Source organism: Elephas maximus, chromosome 1 (genome assembly GCF_024166365.1).
Source record: "Elephas maximus indicus isolate mEleMax1 chromosome 1, mEleMax1 primary haplotype, whole genome shotgun sequence".
Taxonomy (NCBI): Eukaryota; Metazoa; Chordata; class Mammalia; order Proboscidea; family Elephantidae; genus Elephas; species Elephas maximus.
The window spans coordinates 34,010,734-34,033,582 of record NC_064819.1 but is presented as its reverse complement, the minus strand read 5'-3'; the positions used below and the strand labels follow the sequence as shown (position 1 = coordinate 34,033,582).

Here is a 22,849-nt window from a genome sequence, read left to right as displayed (position 1 = left end):
AAGCCTTTGATTTACTTTGTGCTAAATCATTTTTAAAAATCAAAGCTTTGAGGTATTTTATTATAAAAAGTCAGACTCATTCATACACACAAACTAATATGTACTTTAAAATTCATTTTTTAGCTTGACCTTCTAGTAAGTCTTTAGCTTCGTTGATTTTGGCTGCTATATAAGGTGATCCTCCTACAGGAAGAAAGAAAAAAGGAACAGTTGTAAGAAGGATTTTCTCAGCTTTTGCTTGGTGAAAACCTACTCTTGTTTCAAAGATCCCTATGCTTGTCTGAGGTGAAATTAGCAGAAATGGTGATACATTTGACCAATGTGAGATGACATATTTACATGAGTATTTCTTTAAAAATGACATTTGCCTGAAGCTTAACAAAATGGTTGAAATGGGATTAAAAAAGACATCCTCATGTACCTAGAAAATAGCCCAAGTTTACCTATTCACAGTGACTCCAAGTCATGAACAACCACTAGTTGACTGTACCATGTTGTTTTAAACCATGATATTTTCAGAGGCTTCTGTGTGAGCTCTTTGTTGCAAAGTCTCGTTTGCTTTAGATCTTCCTTTTTCTGTTATAAGCTGTCCCTTAATGATGCCATCCTGCTAATCTGCTTTGCCACTAGAGCAGGGATTTTCAGAGTGTGGTCCCCAGAGTCAGACAGGATATGCCACACAGGGAAGCCAGTAGAAATGCAAAATGTATGGGCCCCACCCTAGACTTACTGCATCAGAAGCCCTCCAGGTAATGAAGCCAAAGTCTGTAGAAGAGGCTGAGAAATCAGATCACCAAACAATTGCAATTCTGTTTAAACGGTCAAAACCCTCTTTCTTAAGGAAAGTCCTCTCTTATGGAAGTAAAAGTATTTGAACATTGGAACATGGGTTTTGTGGTCTATTATTTTGGTACTCAAAGGAATTAATGTGCTTTCTTTCCACATAGCCAAAGAAGAGGGAACTGTAAAGCTGCTTGTAGGTGTATCAGAAACTAACGACACCGTATACGTTTCTATTTAGGTCTTTTTTTTTTTTTTTTAGTTCTAAGAGTCTAACAGGTAGGGGAAAACTACATTTTTAATTTCATTAACAAACGTAGCATTTCATTCAATTATGACTATAAACAAAAAACCATGTTAGCAGCAGAGTTTATGGCTCTGTCAACATTATAAATCACATCTTCTCTAAACCGCAGATCTCCAGGCATTAATGCTCACCATTACTTCTGCATTTCAGTAATTATCGGATCTGCTCAGAGTTCTGTACGTGCATTTTCCATTCAGCATTTCTTCTTTTAAGACACCAAAAACAAATGCATCCACTTTTGGAGACAGCGCTCACACACACATCTGGGCATTTCCCTTACGGTGACCACCAGAAATTGATGTAAAATTATTCCACTATTAACAGTCATTCCAACAACACATAAAACAAGGATTTATGACCACTTACCCTTGTCTGGGTGATTTAAGAGCATAATTCGTCGATGAGCATCTCTGATTTTTCCTTTATTGGCAGTAGGGCTAATTAAAAAAAAAAAAAAAGGTATTGTTTACTTCAGTCTATTTCTGAATCACATTAAAAAAAATTGTTCATGAAATCCAATTAACGGTATTACGAAACTGTAGGAAGTCTACACGACAGTGTGAAGAGCTGCTTAGAAACTTCTTTTCTTCCACTCAAGGTGAATTTTCTCAACCAGAACTAACTGCTCCTCAGAAAAGTAAGGCGTTCTTCCATAAAAGGAAAGTATGTTTTAAAAAAATAACACCCACTGCTGTGTAGTCGATTCTGACTCCTAACGACACTATAGGAGAGAGAACTGTCCCATAGGGTTTCCAAGGCTGTAATTTTTACAGAGCAGACTGCCACATCTTTCTCCCCCAGGGCAGCTGGTGAGTTCAGTGCTTTAAGCACAAGTCATTTTATAGAAAAGGAAAGCATGTTTAGTACTTACAAATGAAGGCAGAGTTTCACCATAGAACGTATGTTTATCAGTTAAAAGTATGGAGCACTGTGATTATCTGTTGATATGTTTATCAGTAAATGAAAAAGCACCATATGCTAGTATGCCTTCTCTTCTGACTTTTGTAGGGAGTATCTAGACCTTTAAAACACGTGAAAGGAGGGAGCAGTGTAGGTACAGTTGACTAAAACTGATTACATCAATCTTCTTGGGGCAACACCCCTATTAACTCCCTCTAGTTGGAGAGAGGGAAACCCTGGTGGAGCAGTGGTTAAGTGCTACAGTGTCTAACCAGAAGTCTGGCAGTTCAAATCCACCAGGCACTCCTAGGAAACTCTATGCGGCAGTTCTACTCTGTCCTATAGGGTCACTGTGAGTCAGAATTGACTTGACAGCAATGGGTTTTTGGTTTTGTTAGAGAAAGTCATTCTTACACTTCCTCATATCTCTAGAGTTGTAGAAAAAATATCAAAAATATCAGGAATTATCAGACCTTACACCCAGTATCAATGCTGCTTCCCGTTTTGTCATTTTGGGTTCAAATCCACCTCTGTAATAGCCACCACTGAAGGCCTGCAGGAGGAGACGCATTAGTAAGAAAGCTGCTAAGAAAATGTTCGTAAATGTTCATAGAAACAACAGGAATTCATTTCAGAGAACTTTTAAGTGCAATTCCCACAGTATTTTAGATTTACAAGTAGCAACAAATGATCATTTTAACGTCATTAAATAGACCCATTTTTTTAGACAACCTTAACTGTCTTTGGAAATGTAAGACAACTGAGCAGTGACTCAAAGCTGGGAACAAAGAAAAGATTATTCCAAGGTGGCCAGGGTCTAGGTGAAAATCTGATTTCAGAATATGAGTATGTTTAAAATAACAAGTGGCTCAAGACGAGGATTTAGACACCTCCTGGAGCAAGTGGTTCAAGGGTATCATGAGACTCAAGGCAACCAATAAAACACAATTAGGCAATCAGGTCCTCTGATCTTGTTATGTCAGATCCACTGGTAAAGCCTACCATCATCCTATTTTGTCACATTCGGTCACACGCAAAAATATTTACTCAACAGCATCTACACAACAGGCTGTCAGAGCCAAACTCATTCTAAACTGTGACCACAGAAGGTACCATGGTCTGATCACTACCTGCATCATACCCCACAGCCTAAGTGCAGTTAATTACAAGTGTCCAGGTAGGGGGTGCAGAGGCCACACAGTACCAGCAGATGACTTTAAAGCCCTACAGGCCTCTGGGCTTGTGAGGCAGAGCCAAGTGGGAAGGCAAGAATGTAAACAGAGAATGAGGCTGCAGTAACAATATGCGAACAATAAAGTGATGATTTCACTCCATACTAGATTATTAACAACCTCCTCCCCGCCCCCCAACACTGTCTCATAACACTGCATGTGTGAGGGCAGCACCATTACAAAGCTTGGAACGTTGAAACCTCTCTTCTGAAAAGAGGAGAAGGGGCCCAAAGAAGAGAACTTGGTAAATGTTTGGAAATTTATCCTCTGCAGCAAAAAATTAGCAAAAAAGTTTAGTAAGTCTTACAGATTTTGGTAGACTTTGAAAGACTTGTTTTACTTGAGGCTCCACATGCTTCATGGCTCGCAAAACATAACGGCCTAAAAACAAATTAAGAGTCAATAAGCAAGTCTCCCATCTCCCCCACTTCACATCCACTCCCAAACCCTAAACGAACCTGCAAATCCTGCGGCAGCGATGGTCAGTCCGACTGCAACAACAGTGCCGGCCTGGGGGAGGGAAGAGTTATTAGTATTTACTTCTCTAACGCCCAGCCGCTCCGGTCCGGCCCACTCGCCAGCCCCGAACCACTCCAAGTTTCCCTTCCATGGGGGAAACAAGGTGAAAGTACCCTGCCCCGTGATCCTTTAAACCTCTGCTCGTTGGGATTTTCACTTGGAAGAGGGCACGTCGACTTAATGGACTCCTAACATAGTGAAAACAATTATTGCTTCCCTTTGAAAATGCCCCTTTCATCCCCGAGCAAACGAAGTCACAGGAAAGTTGCCTCCGGAGCCACCGAAATAAGGCTTGCGGTGGAAGAGGAAGAACCGATGACGGGCGTTCTCTTAGGACCTGAGGAAGCACTTCCAACGACAGACGGGGGCTGGCTGACTAGGGAGAGCCCTGGTAGCACAGTGGTTAAGAGCTCGGCTGCTAACCAGAAGATCGGCAGTTCGAATCCCCCAGGCGCTCCTCGGAAACCCAGTGGGGCAGCTCTGCTCTGCCCTATGGGGTCGCTGTCAGTCGCGACTGCTCGGCGGTTTTGGGTTAGATTAAGGAGAACGCTAGTTCTTCTGAGCGCCTTTGACACCATCTGGCCTCACGGGGAGAGCGGGAGGAAGGGCAAAGACGTCCGGGGCCCTGGGAGAAGAGCTCCATTCACAGGGGCCTGAGGGGGGGAAGGAGGGCCAGGGACGGAGGGCCAGGGCCGCGGGGCGCAGCCAGAACCCCGCGTCTCCACCAGTCCTGAGCCCGGCAGCGGCTGACCCAGCCAGCGCTGCGAGGGGCCCGGGGCCGCCTGCGAGGGGGCCGGGGCTGCCTGCGAGGGGACAGGGCTGCGAGCCTCGCTGGAAGGCGGGTAGGAGCACAAGGCTCGGGGCGCTGAGCACAAGGCCAGCCTTCTCCTGGAGGCCGGGCCGAGGGCGCCGGAAGGCCACACTCACCATGGCTCCGGCTCGGCTGCCCTACCTCCACCGGGAGGGCAGCTCATCCCAGCCCAGAGGCCGCGGCCACACAGACAGCTACGGGCCGCCCGGGAACCCGCACCAAGGAAACCGGCAGCGGCGGCCGCAAAGCTAGCCGGAAAACTGTCGTAAAGGGGGAACGAGGAGGGGGAAAGGTCGCTCAGGTAGTGGCGGGCGAAGAATACGACTTCGGATTGGGTGGTGGGTGGAAGGGGGCGGGGAAAGGTCGCTCAAGCAGTGGGCGGGCGGAGAATGAGACCGGATTGGTTGGCGGGTGGTGGGCGGAGAACAAGACTTCGGATTGGTTGGTAGGTAGAAAGAGGGGTGGAGAAAGGTAGCTCAAGTAGTGGGCGGGCGGAGAGAGCGACTTCGGATTGGGTGCTGTGTGGGTGGGCGGGTCACCTTCTACCGGGCTCGAGGGTGTGGCTTCTCGGTATCCGCTGCCCTCTGGTCCCCCTTCCCCACCTGCTTCTGGGCCAAGGGCGTTTGGAAATTCTTGCAGGGGAAGGTAAGGCATAAGCAAATACTGTGCAGCCTTACTCGGACCGTTTTTCTTTCCAGTAGCATTTATAATTTCAAAAAAGGCCAAGAAAACTAAAACTATTGTGAAGGAGTCAGTGCCGACTTTCAGCGACCCTATGTGTTACAGAGTAGAATTGTTCCTTAGAGTTTTGTTGGCTGTAATTCCTATAGAGGCAGATTGCCAGGCCTTTCTTCTGCAGTGCTGCTGGGTGGGTTCAGACCTCCAGCCTTTCTGTTAGTCCAGCGCAGACTGCTTGCTCCTCCCGAGGACCTTATAACTGTCAAGGGTAATGACTACCCCTAAATACGCAATAACAGGCTGCACCATGAAGCCAAACAAATGTGTAGCAACCGAGCATAAAAAAAAAATTTTTTTTTTAAATGAACAAAACCACAGCGTATTTCAGGAGCTCCTTGGTAGCATTCTTTTATTTGAAGTAATTTTATTTAAATACGTGACTCGACAGAACCTTGTGCGAATGTTTTGGTTTTCAGTTTTGTTGGGTGAGATTACCACCTCAAAAACTATTCTGGTCATGGGATTTCAAAATTCTCACAACTGAAAAATGCTACTTAGAATGTGTCCCCTGCCCCCAAAAGAAGTAGGGTTTGTTTTTGCCACCACAGGGCATCAGTTTTGTATATCCCTTCATACATGCTTGAAAAGATAAAAGTGGCGACAATAATGGAAGTTTTAGAATGCCGTATTTGGATCATCAACGCAGACTGCCAACAGTGCTTCAGCTCTCCAAATCCAAAACGTAGGGACTTACTTCCCTCTTAGAACTTACAAAGTGTTAGGATCTGTGAACTCTGCAGACAGATTCTGCTTTCATGGGTTCCTGTGGTGTATCAGTAAAATACCACAGCTGGGCATCTTTAAACAACAGAAATTTATTGCCTCACAGTTCTGGAGGCTGAGAGTCTGAGATCAGGGTGTCAGCTGTGTTGATTCTTTCTGAAACTGTGAGGGAGAACCTGTCCCACGCCTCTCTCCCGGCTTCTGGTAGCTCCAGGCGATCCTTGGCTTGCCGCTGCAGCATCACCTGGTGTTCTTCCTCTGCCTCCCTGCTTGTGTATCTTCTCTTTTATAAGGACACCCGTCATACAGGATTAGGACCCACACCCTTCTCCAGTGTGACCTCATCTTAACCTGATACCATCTTCAAGCATCTTATTTCCAAAGAGTTACATTCATAGGTACGACGTATTTTTTGAAGTGAAGACTTCACTATATCTTTTGAAGGGACACGATTCCATCCATAATAGCTGGTTATTAGACAAATAGCACATTTCTTGACTTTGTTTTCCTCAGCTACAAAAAGATCCTGCATTTGAATCTCCCAGGGCTCCTCAGGTTCTAAGATGTTTGTGATGTGATTCATTGTCAACAAGTGATTCAGGGTGACAGCTTGTGCTAAGACACTGGCATTAAGTGTTTAACTTCATCTTTTGCTTCTCGTTCACCTAACTTTTATCCAACAACTACAAAAGCAAGCCATCATAACAGCATGAAGAATGTAATCAATGTCACTGAATTATAACATGTAGAAATTGTCGAACTGGTAAATGTTTTGTTTCATATATTTTCACCACAATAATTAAAAAAAAAAAAAAAAGAAACCCATTAAATAACCAAAAGGTCAGCAGTTCAAATCCACCAGCCACTCCTTGGAAACCCTATGGGGCAGTTCTACTCTGTCTTATAGGGTCACTATGACTTGGAATCAACTCGATGGCATGTACCTATTGAGCACTTACATGTGGCTAGTGTGACTCAGGAAACCCTGGTGGCATAGTGGTTGAGTACTTCAGCTGCTAACCAAGAGGTTGGGAGTTTGAATCCACCAGGCACTCCTTGGAAACTCTGTGGGGTGGCTCTACTCTGTCCTGTAGGGTCGCTATGAGTCGGGATCGACTTGACGGCAGTGGGTTTGTTTTGGGTTGGGTTTGGTTTAGAGTGACTCAAAGCCCAAATTTTTAATTTTATTTCAAAGGAGCCCTCATGGTGCAGTGATCAAATGCTCGGCTGCTAACCAAAAGGTCGGTGGTTCAGGCACTCCTCAGGAGAAAGATGTGGCAGTCAGCTCCCCTAGAGATTACAGCCTTGGAAACCCTATAGGGCAGTTCTACTCTGTCCTATAGGGTCTCTGTGAGTTGGAACTGACTCGATGGCAGTGAGTTTGTTTTTAAACAGCCAAATGTGGCTAGTAGCTGTGTTATTGGACAGGGCAGAGCGAGTCTCTTTCACACTAGCTTATACAGTGAGGATGACAAACAGAAAGATTAGTTTATATTGTGGTACCGAGCAGCTGACCTAATTAATGGTGGGCTAGAAACCCTAAAAAAAAAAAAAAAAAGAAACCCTGGTTACGTAGTGGTTAAGTGCTATGGCTGCGAACCAAAGGGTCGGCAGTTCAAATCCACCAGGCACTCTTTGGAAACTCTATGGGGCAGTTTTACTCTGTCCTATAGTGTCGCTATGAGTCAGAATTGACTCGATGGCACTGGGTTTGGTTTTTTTTTTTTTTGGTTACCCCACCTGGAGATTTCTGGTTTGTGAGAGAAAAATAAACTTAAGCTGTTTTTCGATGGTGTTATGGATTGAATTGTGTCCTCCCAAATTTGTATTGGAATACTAACCCCTGTACCTGTGGAAATAATCCCATATGGGAATAGAGTTTTTCTTTGTTATCTTAATGAGCCCATATCAATGTAGGGTGTATCTTAAGCAAATCACTTTTGAGATATGAAACAGCAGATTAGGCACAGAGGCAAGGAAGTACAGATGAGGAAGATAGATACCACATGAAGAATGCCAAGGAAGCAAGGAACAGAGCTGAAAAGAGACAAGGACCTTCCCCCAGAGCTGGCAGAGAGAGAAAGCCTTCCCCTAGAGCCAGTGTCCTGAGTTTGGGCTTCTAGCCTCCAAGACTGTGAGAGAATAAATTTGCTCATTAAAGCCATCCACTCGTGCAGTTCTGTTGCAGCATCACTGGTTTACTAAGGAGTAAAATGCTGCTCTAGCAAATACCTGAAACATGAAAGTGGTTTTGGAGTTGGGTAATGGCTAGAGGCTAGAGGAATTTGGTATGCTTCATAGTAAGGCTCTTGTTTGTTTTGAAGAGACTGTTGGTAGAATTGTGGACATAACGGGCAATTTTGATGAGGGTTCAGAAGGAACTGAGAGCTGTGATAGAAGCTTCTATGGTTTTGAACAGAATGTTGCTAGATATATGGGTGTTCCCTGTGCTCTGGTGAGACTTTAGAAGGAAATGATGAGCATGAGACTGGACAGTGGAGGGAAGGTGATGCTTTTTATGTGGTAGCAAGGAACTTACCTGGATTATGTTTGAATGTTTGATGGAAGGTAGAATTTGTAAGTGGTGAACTTGGATATCTGGTTGAGAAGATTTCTAAGCAAGATCTTAAACGGGCTATGTGGTTTCTCCTTGCCTCTTAGAGTAAAAAGTGAGAGGAAAAAGATAGACTTAAAAATGAACTGTGCAAAATGAAACCAGGACTTAAAAGATTTGGAAAATTCTGTTGTACAAACTAAGGACACGTGTCCTAGAATGTTCATCAAGGACATGGCTACCCAATCTTTTGTTAAAAAGATAAGCCTGTGAGTGATGGATTGAATCCACTACCACAGCAGAAAACCCATCAGCTTAGACTAAAGGGACAGAGACAGGATATCCATTTCTTGGAATTCTACAGGCAGGAAATAGGCCAATACAGCTACTTGGTTGCAAACATCTGAGGTCCTTCAAAAAAAGAAAGTACCATTCCTGGAGCAGTTCAGAAATTAGCAGAACTGTTGGAAGGAACATGGGAAGCAGGGCTGCCTCGGTTTAGAAGGGTAGAATGCTGCCTCCATTTCAAAGATGGAAAAACAGCCTCCTAGGTTTTAAAGAGTTAGACCTCTTGCACCTTAGTGCTGAAGTGTAGGACTGCCATTTGGGTGGGCCAGGAGGATCGGACTGCCACCCAAAGCAGAGGGGGTGGGACTGCCATTCCCAAGGGCCAGGAGAATGGAACCACCCAGGGCTGAGGGGTTGTGGTCACCACTCAGATAAACTAGGATAATGGTACTGCCCAAAGCCAAGGGAGCAGAGTTGCCATCCTAGTGGACCTGGATGGGGCTGATACCCAGGACCTAGAGGCCTCCACCCAAAATCCAAAAAGCATGGCTAACACCCAGAGTATGGAGGGCAAGGCCATTGCTCAGATGGTCCTGGAGAACAGCTGATGTAATTTGTTCTGCTGGGTTTTGGACTTGCTTGGTGCCCACGAACCCCTCTTTCCCTCTGATTTCTCCCATTTGTAAAAACCCTGTGTTTGTTTCACCACTGTACTTTGGAAGCAGATAACTTGTATTCTAGGTTTCACAGGTCCACAGATGGAGAGGAATTTTGTCCCAGGATGGAACATTCCCAAAGTCTCACCCATACTTGATTTAGATGATTCAGAAGATGAGATTTTAGACTTTGAGTTCACTTAAGACTTTTGGGATGATGTGATGGGGTGAATGTGTTTTGCATGTGGGGAGGATATGAGTTTGGGGGGCCAAAAGGTGAAATGTTTAGCCACCTACTTGTGGTATTTCTGTTATCACAGTGCTAGGTAACAGATGGGTTTTCTGATTACTCACAGCTGAAACATCCTAACTGACTCAGAGATAAATAAGTGGTGGGTACATAGAAAACTAAACAATGAAAAATAAATAAGGCAAACCACAAAAAGACAAACAACCCAATCAAGAAGTGGGAAAAGCATATGAACACACATTTCACTAAAGAAGATATTCAGGCAGCCAACAGATACACGAGAAAATGCTCTCGATCATTAGCCATTAGAGAAATGCAAATTAAAACTACCATGAGATTCCATCTCACACCAGCAAGGCTGGCATTAATCCAAAAAACACAAAATAATAAATGTTGGAGAGGCTGCGGAGAGATTGGAACTCTCATACACTGCTGGTGGGAATGTAAAATGGTACAGCCACTTTGGAAATCTATCTGGCGTTATCTTAAACAGTTAGAAATAGAACTACCATACAACCCAGAAATCCCACTCCTCGGAATATACCCTAGAGATACAAGAGCCTTCATACAAACAGATATATGCACACCCATGTTTATTGCAGCTCTGTTTACAATAGCAAAAAATTGGAAGCAACCAAGGTGTCCATCAACGGATGAATGGGTAAATAAATTGTGGTATATTCACACAATGGAATACTATGCATCGATAAAGAACAGTGACGAATCTCTGAAACATTTCATAACATGGAGGAACCTGGAAGGCATTATGCTGAGCGAAATGAGTCAGAGGCAAAAGGACAAATATTGTATAAGACCACTATTATAAGATCTTGAGAAATAGTATAAACTGAGAAGAACACATACTTTTGTGGTTACGAGGGGGGGAGGGAGGGAGGGTGGGAGAGGGTTTTTTTTATTGATTAATCAGTAGATAAGAACTGCTTTAGGTGAAGGGAAAGACAACACTCAATACATGGAAGGTCAGCTCAATTGGACTGGACCAAAAGCAGAGAAGTTTCCGGGATAAAATGAATGCTTCAAAGGTCAGCGGAGCAAGCGCGGGGGTCTGGGGAACATGGTTTGCGGGGACTTCTAAGTCAATTGGCAAAATAATTCTATTATGAAATCATTCTGCATCCCACTTTGAAATGTGGCGTCTGGGGTCTTAAATGCTAACAAGCGGCCATCTAAGATGCATCAATTGGTCTCAACCCACCTGGAGCAAAGGAAAATGAAGAACACCAAGGCCACACGACAACTAAGAGCCCAAGAGACAGAAAGGGCCACATGAACCAGAGACCTACATTATCCTGAGACCAGAAGAACGAGTTGGTGCCCGGCCACAATTGATGACTGCCCTGACAGGGAGCACAGCAGAGGACCCCTGAGGGAGCAGGAGATCAGTGGGATACAGACCCCAAATTCTCATAAAAAGACCAAACTTAATGGTCTGACTGAGACTAGAGGAATCCCGGCGGCCATGCTCCCCAGACCTTCTGTTGGCACAGGACAGGAACCATCCCCGAAGACAACTCATCAGACATGAAAGGGACTGGTCAGCGGGTGGGAGAGAGACGCTGATGAAGAGTGAGCTAATTATATCAGGTGGACACTTGAGATTGTGTTGGCAACTCTTGTCTGGAGGGGGGATGGGAGGATAGAGAGAGAGGGAAGCCGGCAAAATTGTCACGAAAGGAGAGACTGAAAGGGCTGACTCAAGAGGGGAAGAGCAAGTGGGAGTAGGGAGTGAGATGTATGTAAACTTATATGACAGACTGATTGGATTTGTAAACGTTCACTTGAAGCTTAATAAAAGTTATTTAAAAAATAAATAAGGCAATTGCTAACTCCAGGAAAAACAAAAAGCATTACAAGGAAAAATATGTAATCCTAGTACACCCTTTGTCTCAAATATAAACAATATTTACACAATCATGTAATTTTATTGAAGGGATAAAAAAAAAAATCCCATTGCCGTTGAGTTGGTTCCAACTCATAGTGACCCTATAGGACAGAGTAGAACTGCCCCCATAGTGGAGAGCCTGGTGGATTTGAACTGCAAGCCTCTTGGTTAGTGGCCAGAGCACTTAACCACTATACCACCAGGGTTTCCAGAGGGATGAAAGGAGGAAAAATATGTGCACATGTGCATTGGGTGATGTATACCAAACCCAAAACTCATTGCTGTCAAGTTGATTCCGACTCAGTAACTCTATAGCACAGAGTAGAACTGCCCCAGAGGGTTTCCAAGAAGCAGCTGGTGGATTTGAACTGCCAACCTTTTTCCAGTGTGCCTCCAGAGCTACAGGTGATGTGTAGAATCAAAAAACCAAACTTGTTGCCATCGAGTCGATTTCAACTCAATAGCGAACCTATAGGACAGAGTAGAACTGCCCCACAGGGTTTCCAAGGAGTGGCTGGTGAATTTGAACTGCTGACCTTTTGGTTAGTAGCTGTAGCTCTTAACCACTGAGCCACCACCATAAAAAAAAATTTTTTTTTTTTTTTTTACCACCATAGGACAGATTAAATTTTATCTTCTATGATAGGAAATCACTGAATAATGATAAAATAGAAATAAATCAAGAAACAGCCGTATAAGGATGTTAGTTCGGATTATGTAAATAAAAGCCAGAAAAATATGTTAAAAAGTACTCCAGGGATTACCTCTGGCCTGGGAAAGGCAACGGAAGGAAGAGAGATGGAGCAAAGGACTGCCTGTTCTTTTGGCAGTCCACAGAATGAAAGGGAAGATCAATTGGGAAAACTTTATTTGGGAAAATGTACCTAAAACCCACAGCCGTTGAGTTGATTCTGAATTATAGCAACCCTGTAGGCAGAGTAGAGCTTCCCCATTGGGTTTCCAAGGCTGTAATCTTCACGAAAGCAGACTAGCACTGTGGCTGGTGGGTTCGAACAGCTGACATTTCAGTTGGCAGTAGAGCACTTTAACCACTGTGCCACCAGGGCTTCTAAAAGCTACCCCAATTCCAGGTTTCAAGTAAAATCCTGAGTGCCTCAATTTTCCTTCCTCACAGCCTGAGAAGAGAGCAGAGCCTTTATCCAGAAACACGTGCTTGCTGGGTGCTATCCCTCTGGTCAAGCACATCCCAGCTCTTACTGGCTCTCTACTCACATGCTCCAGACTAAACAAGGGCAAAATTTGTTTTTATAATTGGGAAGGAAAGTAGGGAGTCAGGCTAAAACAGATACCGTGAGAAAAATGGAACAGATTGAGCCAACTTGCTTAGCCCACTGGCCAGAGACGACCTGTCCAGACTCATCTTCTCCCCTTCATAAACTTCATAATCCTGGCAAATGGAGTTTGTCATCAGGTTTTCCAAATGTGTCCTGCAGTCCACTTCCCCTGTGTTTTTATTCAAGCCGCTCCCTCCCACCAAAGCATTCTTGTCCCATCCCATTTCCATCCAGCATTTAAAGGCCCAGATCAAATGGGCCTTTTGCAAAGTGTTCTTTGTTCATTACAAACTTTTCCTGTAACCCAAACAAAAAAACCCAGTGCCCTCGAGTCGATTCCAACTCATAGTGACCCTATAGGATGGAGTAGAACTGCCCCATAAAGTTTCCAAGGAGCGCCTGGCGGTTTGGGACAGAAAATATTTTAGGCTTTGCAGGCCACATACAGTCTCTGTTATCTTCTTTGTTTTTGTTAAAATGTAAAAGCCATTCTAAGCTCATGGGCCATACTGTGAATTTGGTTCATGGGCCATAGTTTGCCAACCCATGGTCTAGGGCTATTTATCTCTCCTTTCTCTGAACTCCTGTACAATTTCGTTTGTGCTTCACATGGCATTTACCATATCTAGCTTTTATGGAAATAATTGGTATGCAAGTCTTTTTGCTATTAGCCTGAGGATCCATGAGAGTAGAAATCATGTTTCATATACTATTTTATAGTGTTTTAAACCTAGTGTTCAAAGGATATTTGTAAAATGAATGAATAAATTACTTATAATATCTTCCAGAGAATACCAAGAAAGATGTTTACCTGTTTTATTGACTATGCAAAGGCATTTGACTGTGTGGATCATAACAAATTATGGGTAACATTGCGAAGAATGGGAATTGCAGAACACTTAATGGTGCTCATGCAGAACCTGTACACAGACGAAGAGACAGTTGTTCGAAGAGAACAAGGGGATACTGCATGATTTAAAACTGGAAAAGATGTGTGCCAGGGTTATATCCTTTCACCATACTTATTCAATCTGTATGCTGAGCAAATAATCTGAGAAGCTGGACGATATGAACATGGCATCAGGATTAGAGGAAGAATCATTAAGCTGTGATGTGCAGATGATACAATCTTGCTTACTGAAAGCAAAGAGGACTTGAAGCACTTATTGATGAAGATCAAAGACTACAGCCTTCAGTATGGATTATACCCCAACATAAAGAAAACAAAAGTCCTTACAACTGGGCCAGTGAGCAACATCATGATAAACTGAGAAAAGATTGAGGTTGTCAAGGATTTCATTTTACTTCAATTAACAATCAACGCCTGTGGAAGCAGCAGTCAAGAAATGAAACAACGTATCACATGGGGCAGATCTGCCACAGAGGACTTCTAAAATCTTAAAAAGAACTTTTATGACTAAGGTGCACCGGACCCAAGCCATGGTGTTTTCAATTGCCTCATACCCATGTGAAAGCTGAACAATGAAAAAGGAAGACCAAAGAAGAGTTGATGCTTTTGAATTATGGTGTTGGCAAAGAATATTGAACTAACGGAGGAGCAAACAAATCTGTCTTGGAGAAAGTACAGCCAGAATACTCCTTAGAAGTAAGGATGGCAAGACTTCGTCTCGCTTACTTTGGACAAGTTATTAGGAGGGACCAATCTTTGGAGAAGGACATGATGCTTAGTAAAATAAAGGGTTAGTGAAAATGAGGAAGAACTTCAATGAGATGGATTGACACAGTGGCTGCAACAATGGGCTCAGACATAGCAATGACTATGAGGATGGTGAATGACCGGGTAGTGTTTTGTTCTGTTATACATGGGATTGCTATGAGTCAGAGCCAACTTGACAGCACCTAACAACAGCATCTTCCAGAAAAAACATAATTTTTTTCCAACTTTTCCAAGCTCTTACATTTATAAGAGGTAGCTCTTCCACCCTGCCCCTACCCTGGACCCTTTAGTAAGGCCATGTGCACCATAACACAACTAGTGATTAGAGATGGAGGATTGTTTTCATTTATTAAGTATTTTATTTATTGAGCACTTAACTGTGTGCAAGACATCATTCTAGGCTCTGAGAAAGTGTCAGTAGACAAGACAGACAAAAATCTCAGGCCCTAGGGGGCTTTGCAGTCTAGGCTGAGAAGCATAATGTAATATGGGCTCTGCTCCTGATATATCTCAGTTTCACTTTCCTACTTTTCAGATCATGGACTTAATAGTAGTTGCCGCTTGGTTTCTCATGATGCAAGAAATAATAAAAATTATAATAGGTGCTCCTTGGAAATTCTGTGGGGCAGTTCTAATCTGTCCTTTAGGGTTGCTATGAGTCGGAATCGACTCGACGGCACTGGGTTGGGGTTTTTTTTATAATAGTACAAGTTGACATTTATGGTATACCTAAGGGAATTATAACTATTATCCGTTTACATATACACAGCTACATAAGAAACTTAATAAAGTAATTAACTGTATTTATTTGGTTTGTTATCACCCTGAATAAACTGGTAATTGCAGCTGTCACTCAACTAGGTTACGGAAGACGAACCAGTCTACTAGAAGTAATGTCTTCATCACAAGCTAAGCAATGTTGTTTAGAATAGACACATACCAGTTGCCCTTGAGTCAATTCTGACTTATAGTGGCCCTGTAGGGCAGGGTAAAACTGCCCCATAGGGTTTCCTAGGGTGTAATCTTCCTCCAACGGAGCAGCTGGTGGGTTCAAACCATTGACCTTTTGGTTAGCAGCTGAGTGCTTTAACCACTGCACCACCAGGACTCCTTGAATAGACATATAACTAGCACTTAACAAATTGATGATAGTTTAAAAAATTACTTAGCTGGTAGGCGAAGGAGTAGAGATTTGACTTAAGGTGTGTTTGAATCCTAAGCCCAAGCTGTTTCCAAGGTAACCAAAGTAATGTTGGATCATATTGGGTTTGAGTTTGAGCCCAGGTTTGCAAAGTAACAACAGTGAAGCAAAAAATTAAAAAACAAAAACAATTTACTCATACAATTCATTGAAAGAAATTAAAATATATTATGGTAGCTTCTAAAGAAAATACCAAAAGAGGGGGTTCAGTTTTTAATGGGATTTCTTTAAGCTTGTCTTTCCTTACCATCATCTTTCTCCATGACCGCCTCAAACAAAATCCACGGAGACAAAACTCTCAACACCGCCAATCCTCCCCTCATGCTGTTTGCTCAGCTCTTTTTCGTCTTGCCGCCAGTCCCCAGTCTATTACATTCCTTTCTTCCAGTCACGCTCTGCCTGTTCGAGATTCCTCCCATTCCCTTGTTTTCACTGGCTCCCTCCAACACGCACTGTGGTAGGCCAGATTCTAAGATGGCCCCCAAGATTCCCACTCCCAAATGTACATCTATGCATGATTCCTTCCCCCCGGAGTATGGGCTGGATTGTGATTATGGTGGGATACTTGCTCCCTTGGTTATTGTTGTTGTTAGGTGCCATTGAGTTGGTTCTGACTCATAGCAACGCCATGTGCAACAGAATAAAACACTGCCTGGTCCTATGTTTGAGCCCATTGTTGCAGCCACTGTGTTAATCCATCTCTTTAAGGGTCTTCCTCTTTTTCACTGACCCTCTACTTTACTAATCATGATGTCCTTCTCCAGGGACTGATCCCTTAGCTGTTTCTTCTCATTTTTAGTCATGCCACATCAGCAAATGAAGGTCCCAAGAGCTCGACTCCATTCATGTCATTAAGGTCAACTCTACTTTGAGGAGGCAGTTCTTCCCCAGTTGTCTTTCAAATGCCTTCCAACCTGAGGGGCTCATCTTCCAGCACTATATCAGACAATGTTTTGCTGCTATTTATAAGGTTTTCAGTGGCAAATTCTTTTCAGAAGTAGACCACCAGATCCTTCTAGTCTTTCTTGGTCTGGAAGCTCAACTGAAACTTGTCTGCCATGGGTGACCCTGCAGGCATTTGAATACCAGTGGCATAGCTTCCAGCATCGCAGCAACACACAAGCCCCCACAGTATGACAAACTGACAGATGCTTCCTCGGCTGGATTATAAAATATGGCAAAGATGATGAGATAGTCACTCCTGTAGTTACATCATATCATGTAAGACAGTAACACAGCAGACTGGAATGAGATTCTCCTGCTGGCTTTGAAGATGTAAGCCACCATGTAGTGAGAGGACCTTGTGGCTAAGATCTGAGAGTGGCCTGTAGGAGCTGAGAACAACCCCCCATCGACAGCCAGCAAGAAAATGGCGATTTCAGTCCTGTAATGCAAGGAACTGTATTCTACAACAACCTGAATGAGCTTGGAAGAGGTCCCAAGCCTCAGCTGATGCTCATTTCAGCCTTGTGAGACCTTGAGGAGAGAATCCAGCTGTGCTGTGCCCAGACTTTTGGCCCACAGAAGCTGTGAGGTAATAGACTAGTGTTCATTTAAACCCGTAAGTCTGTGGCAATTAGTTTCCAGGCAATGGAAAAGGAACACCTGAACATTAACTTGGTTTCATAATAAGGTCGAGAAACTTCTGGGGAAAGGGACAGGGGCTATGTCCATACTTTTGTCCCATGCATTTATATTTTTCTATTTGATACCATGATTCCAGCATTTCTCATCTTTTACCCCACTACAGTACACCTGAGGACGCAGCATCCTTCACCACAGTAGGGGATCCTTATAACTATTTCTCTTGAAGGACATAGTTTGTCAAAGCCCCTAGGTGGCTGGGATATGCTTTGGGTTGAGAACTACTGCACTATAATATTTTAGAGACTGCTAAAACTGAGTCTGCCACTCTTCTCTGAACTAGATCAGACACTGACTTTGATTTCAATGAAATGGAAATTTTAAGTCATCAAGTCAAAGACCAGTGAGAAAGTTTTCACATGCTTGTTTTTTCCTTATAAAATTCAGTGCCACATAATCTCTGATATAAATTGCTCTATGCCTGCCCCTAAGGAGCTCTGGTGGTGCAGTGGTTAAGCTCTCAGCTGCTAATTGGAAGGTCAGCAATTTGAACCCACCAGCTGCTCTGCCAGAGAACCCAATGGAGCAGTTCTTCTCTGTCCTGTGGGGTCACTGTGAGTCATAATTGACTGGACAGCACATGCCAACAACAGTGCCTGCTGTCTTGGCTCTCCTGGTAACTGCAGGTGGTTGGCAGAAGGGATACCTGCCCACAACTTGCGGTACATCCACAGACCTAATGGTCTACTAGAAACCCTGGTGGCGTATTGGTTAAGCGTTACAGTTGCTAACCAAAGAGTTGGCAGTTCGAATTCACCAGGCGCTCCTAGGAAACTCTATGGGGGCAGTTCTGCTCTGTCCTATAGGGTCGCTATAGGGTCTCTATGAGTTGGAATCGACTTGACGGCACTGGGTGATGGTCTACTACTGTTCAGGGGAGGTGCTGGTGGAGGTGGTGAAGACATTGTGGCCCTTTTCGTGAAATTCTCTCAGGGCAGAATTGTAGACTAGGGTGACATCTAAGACAACTCGTTTACCTCATTTAAGACATGAAGGAATGTGTTTCTCCCTATATTTTTTTCTCTTCTGTTAATAATGTTCATGTAGAGAATTATGTTGATTTCTGAATGTTAAGACAATTTTGCATTCCTCAACTTGATCATAACATATTTATTCTTTTTACATATTGCTGGATTTGGTTTGCTAATATTTTATTTAAGGTTTGCCTATATGATCATGTGTGACATTGGCCTGTAGTATGTCTTTCTCCTAATGTCATTTTCAGATATTAATGTCAAAGCTACAGTGACCTCATAAAATGATTTGGGGAGTAAAGTAGGCTCAAAATTCCGCCCCCCCCCCCAAATATCCACGCCCTAGTCCTGGAACCTGAAATGTTACCTTATTTGGAAAATGGGTCTTTACAGATGTGATTAAGAACGTTGTGATGGAGAGATTAACGAGATGGGCCTGAAATGCCATCATAAGTATCCTTATACAAGAGAGGTAGAGGGGGATTTCATACACAGAAGTGAAGGAGGTATGAAGACAGAGGCAGAGACTGGAGTGATGCAGCCATATGCAAAGGAATGTTGTCAGTCCCCAGAAGCCGGGAGAGACAAGGAACAAATTCTCTCCTAGAGCCTCCAGAGGGATTGCTGCCTTGCCAACACCTTGATTCTGGTCTACTGAAACTAATGTTGAACGCCCACCTTCCGGAACTGTAAGAATAAATTGCTGTGGTTTTAAGCTGTCCAGTTTGTGGTAAATTGTTACAGTACCCAGAGAAACTTAATACGGGGGGTGTTCCTTGTTTTTTATTTTTTTTAATTCTTTGGAAGAATTTGTGGAAATTGATGTTATTTCTTCCTGAAATGTTTGGTAGAATTCACCAGTTAAGATCTCTGAGCCTTAGTTTTCTTTTTAGAAAAGTTTTAAACTATAGATTTAATTTCTTTAATAATTGTAGGACTGTTAGTATTTTCTGTTTCTCTTAGTCATTTATATTTTCTCTAGGAAATTGTGCATTTTATCTAAAATAATAAAATTTCAAATTTAATGACATAAAGGTATTTCAAATATTCTCTTAATGTCTTTGTAATATATACATTATCTGTATGATATCCTCTTCATCAGTCCTGACTTGGGATATGCCGTTTTTCTTATTTTTTTGATGAGTCTCATCAGAGATTTATCAATTTAAATAGTTGAGAGAACCCAAATTTGACTTTTTCCCCCTTGCTGTTGACTTTATTACTTTCTTCACATATTTTTGGTATTTCCTCCCTTCCTTTTTTTTTTTTTTTTTTAATTAGTTTGTGTTTGCTCTTCATATTCTAACTTCTTGAGAAGGATGCTTAATGATTGATTTTCAGCTGTTCTTTCATAACGTACACTTTTAAAACTATAAATTCCCTTCTAAGCACTACTTTTGTTGTTCCCCTCAAATTTTGATATACTACTTTCATTATCATTCAGTTACAAGTATTTTCGAATTTCTATTGAGGTTTCTTCTTTGATCCACTGGTTGTTTAGAAGTGAATTTACACACTTTCAAACTTAAGATTACTTAAAAATTTTTTGTAATTGACTTCTAGCTTCATTGTAACATGGTCAGAAAACATATTCTTTATTATTTGATCTTTTGAAATTTCTTGAGACTACCTTTATGCCTCAGCATATGATTACTTTTTAAAAATAATTTCTTGTGTTATTAAGAAGACTATATATTCTCCCATTGTTCTATTATCAGTTAGATCATTGCTATTCATGCTATTCAAATCTTCTAATCTTACTGATTTTGTCTGTTTTATCAGATTCTAAGAGAGGTATGTTAAAATCTTCCACTATAATTATGAATTTGTCCATCTCTCCTTTTAGTTCTTTTGACATTCGCTTTATCTATTTTGAGGCTATGAAAAACTATTTGTACGAATAATTTGTAGAACTCGGAAAAGGTTATTTTCTTCCAGAAAGGATATTTTTTTTTCCTTCTTTCTCCAGATGTCTACAGGCACTAACCTTTGGGATTACATTAATCCCATTTCAAAGACTAGTATTTTTGTGCCACTTAGTTGAATCAAAACTGAGATTCCATTCTATTTTACTTAACTCCCAAGGTGTGTAGCTCTTTGGGGTGTCAGTGCAAAGGTGGAAGGTTACCTAGGGCCCTTATCGTTAGGAGGTCTGGACTGAATTCTGTCACCCTAGTCCCATGAGCCTGTCAGAAGTGTTTTTCAGTAGCTTACCCGCCTCTTCCAAAGCAGGCAGATGTCCCCAGGGAGAAGAGGCCAATATTTGGCTACCACTTCTGGATTTCTGACTTCTCCTTATCTCAAACAAATTAGCACTCTGATTCATCCAGGTCAGTTTCTTATATATGATATCCATAGTTTCCAGTTTTTCTTAGTTGGCAGGATAGTCAGAATTTCTTTGTTAACCATGCCTAGAAGCCAAAATCTCTGTGTTCTTTATAGCAATATTTAAAAATGGATAAATAAATAAAGCAAGACTTGATTACAAACAAAGGCTTTTAACAAAGAATGTACAGAAATTATATGTCCTTTTCCCTTTTTGTAAAAATATTGCTCATCTTCTGGGAGTGGACAGAGAAAGCCTTGTATCGCTTCCTTAAAGCAATCAGCAGTAGTCATCTCATCTCCTTCCAGTGAGGAGGAACATTAGTTACACAGTACAGATCTCTGGCCTCATGGATATAATTTTTCTTGGGAGCTCTTAAAACATATACTAAAAATGAATAAGCCTGTGTAGTGTTTTAAATTTAGTTGATTAAGTTGGAAGAAGAGAGGGAAAGAACACAAGAGAGGGAGAGGGGAAAGAAAACTAGTGGTCTAATGGTGATATTACTGTAAGCCTAAAAAACAAAAAAGACCCAAAACCAAACCTGCTGCCACTGAGTTGATTCCAACTCGTAGTAACCCTATAGGGCAGAGTAGAACTGTCCAGTAGTAGAACTGCTCCTAAAGGAGCAACTGGTGGATTCAAACTGTCAACCTTTTGGTTAGCAGCTAAACTCTTAACTGCTGCAGCACCAGGGATCCACTGTAAGCCTAAATAGATTTATAAGTAAGCCTGTGGGTTGAACTGTCATTCATGGGGTTTGATTGGATATGATGATGGGGAAGAGAACCTGGTACTTTGGATTTCTCTCTGAGCCTTGTGGAGAATGGAACTTCAGGCAGAAGCTGAAGGAGTTGCTTTAATGATGGACTTGTTGAAAGGAGAGCACCAGCAATGCTGTTCTGATTCTCAGTAACAAGACACAGAGACGGCAGGAGAGCTCTGGCCCTGGGAACTCTATGGGAATTAAGTGTCATTTCAGTAACTTGGTACTGTGACAATGAGACATCCAAGGAGAGCTCACCAAGAAGCTGGAATTATGGAGTGTGGATTAGAATTTAGAATAGAAGCCTAGAGGTGAGAGTTGACATCCTCAGAAACAGAGGTGAATTGTTAAAAACTGGTCATTCTATTAAAACTATGTAGCTTTGAAATTTCAAAAACTTTATTGCTTTAAAGACCCGGTTCAAGCATTTTTTAAATTCTTGGACATATTTCTGCTTTTTTTTTTTTTCTCTTTTTTAATAATTTTTATTGTGCTTTCAGTGAAAGTTTACAAATCGAGTGAGTCTGTCACACAAAAACCCATATACACCTTGCTATACACTCACAATTACTCTCTCCCTCCACTCTCTCTTTTTGTGTCCATTTTGCCAGCGTATAACCCCCTCCACCCTCTCCTCTGCCCTCCAGGCAGGAGATGCCAACATAGACTCAAGTGTCCATCTGATCCAAGAAGCTCGCTCCTCACCAGCATCCCTCTCCAACCCATTGTCCAGGCCAATCCATATCTGAAGAGTTGGCTTTGGGAATGGGTCCTGTCCTGGGGCAACAGAAGGTCTGCGGGCCGTGACCACCGGGGTCCTTCCAGTCTCAGTCAGATCATTAAGTCTGGTCTTATGAGAATCTGGAGTCTGCATCCCACTGCTCTCCTGCTCCCTCAGGGGTTCTCTGTTGTGTTCCCTGTCAGGGCAGTCATCGGTTATAGCCGGGCACCATCTAGTTGTTCTGGTCTCAGGATGATATAGTCTCTGTTTCATGTGGCCCTTTCTGTCTCTTGGGCTCGTAATCGCCTTGTGTCCTTGGTGTTCTTCATTGTCCTCTGATCCAGGTGGGTTGAGACCAATTGATGCATCTTAGATGGCTGCTTGCTAGCGTTTAAGACCCCAGATGCCACTCTTCAAAGTGGGATACAGACTGTCTTCTTAATAGGTTTTATTATGCCAATTGACTTAGATGTCCCCTGAAACCATGGTCCTGAAACCATTGCTGGATCCTACAGTAGTTCTATTTCTAGCTTTTTAAGGAAGCGCCAAATCGATTTCCAAAGTGGTTGTATCATTTGACATT

The 22,849-nt window shown here is 42.5% G+C and overlaps 1 protein-coding gene and 1 long non-coding RNA gene across 3 annotated transcripts in view; one reads left to right on the top strand and one right to left on the bottom strand.

Moving 5' to 3' along the window:
• Positions 1-42: 42 nt before the first annotated feature.
• Positions 43-4,806, bottom strand: DNAJC19 (DnaJ heat shock protein family (Hsp40) member C19). The gene is made up of 6 exons (XM_049881906.1): positions 4,666-4,806; positions 3,678-3,729; positions 3,527-3,600; positions 2,461-2,540; positions 1,454-1,524; positions 43-183 (listed from the first exon to the last, which is right to left on the bottom strand). The coding sequence occupies exons 1-6, from the start codon at positions 4,666-4,668 to the stop codon at positions 113-115; spliced, it is 351 nt and encodes a 116-aa protein (XP_049737863.1). The 5' UTR covers positions 4,669-4,806; the 3' UTR covers positions 43-112.
• A 301-nt stretch (positions 4,807-5,107) lies between these two features.
• The window catches only part of LOC126074976 (uncharacterized), a 282,348-nt gene continuing 264,606 nt past the window's right edge, over positions 5,108-22,849 (top strand). For both annotated transcript variants that reach the window (XR_007517091.1, XR_007517093.1), the window contains exon 1: positions 5,108-5,194. This is a non-coding gene — a long non-coding RNA (uncharacterized LOC126074976). The remainder of the gene's footprint in view (positions 5,195-22,849) is intronic.

Excerpts from the sequence above, each read along its gene's own strand:
- DNAJC19 (XM_049881906.1), bottom strand. Across the intron at positions 2,541-3,526 it reads TTCAAAGTCTACCAAAATCT|GCCTTCAGTGGTGGCTATTA; the intron begins GTAAGACTTACT and ends CTCCTCCTGCAG. Across the intron at positions 184-1,453 it reads CTTAAATCACCCAGACAAGG|GAGGATCACCTTATATAGCA; the intron begins GTAAGTGGTCAT and ends TTCTTCCTGTAG.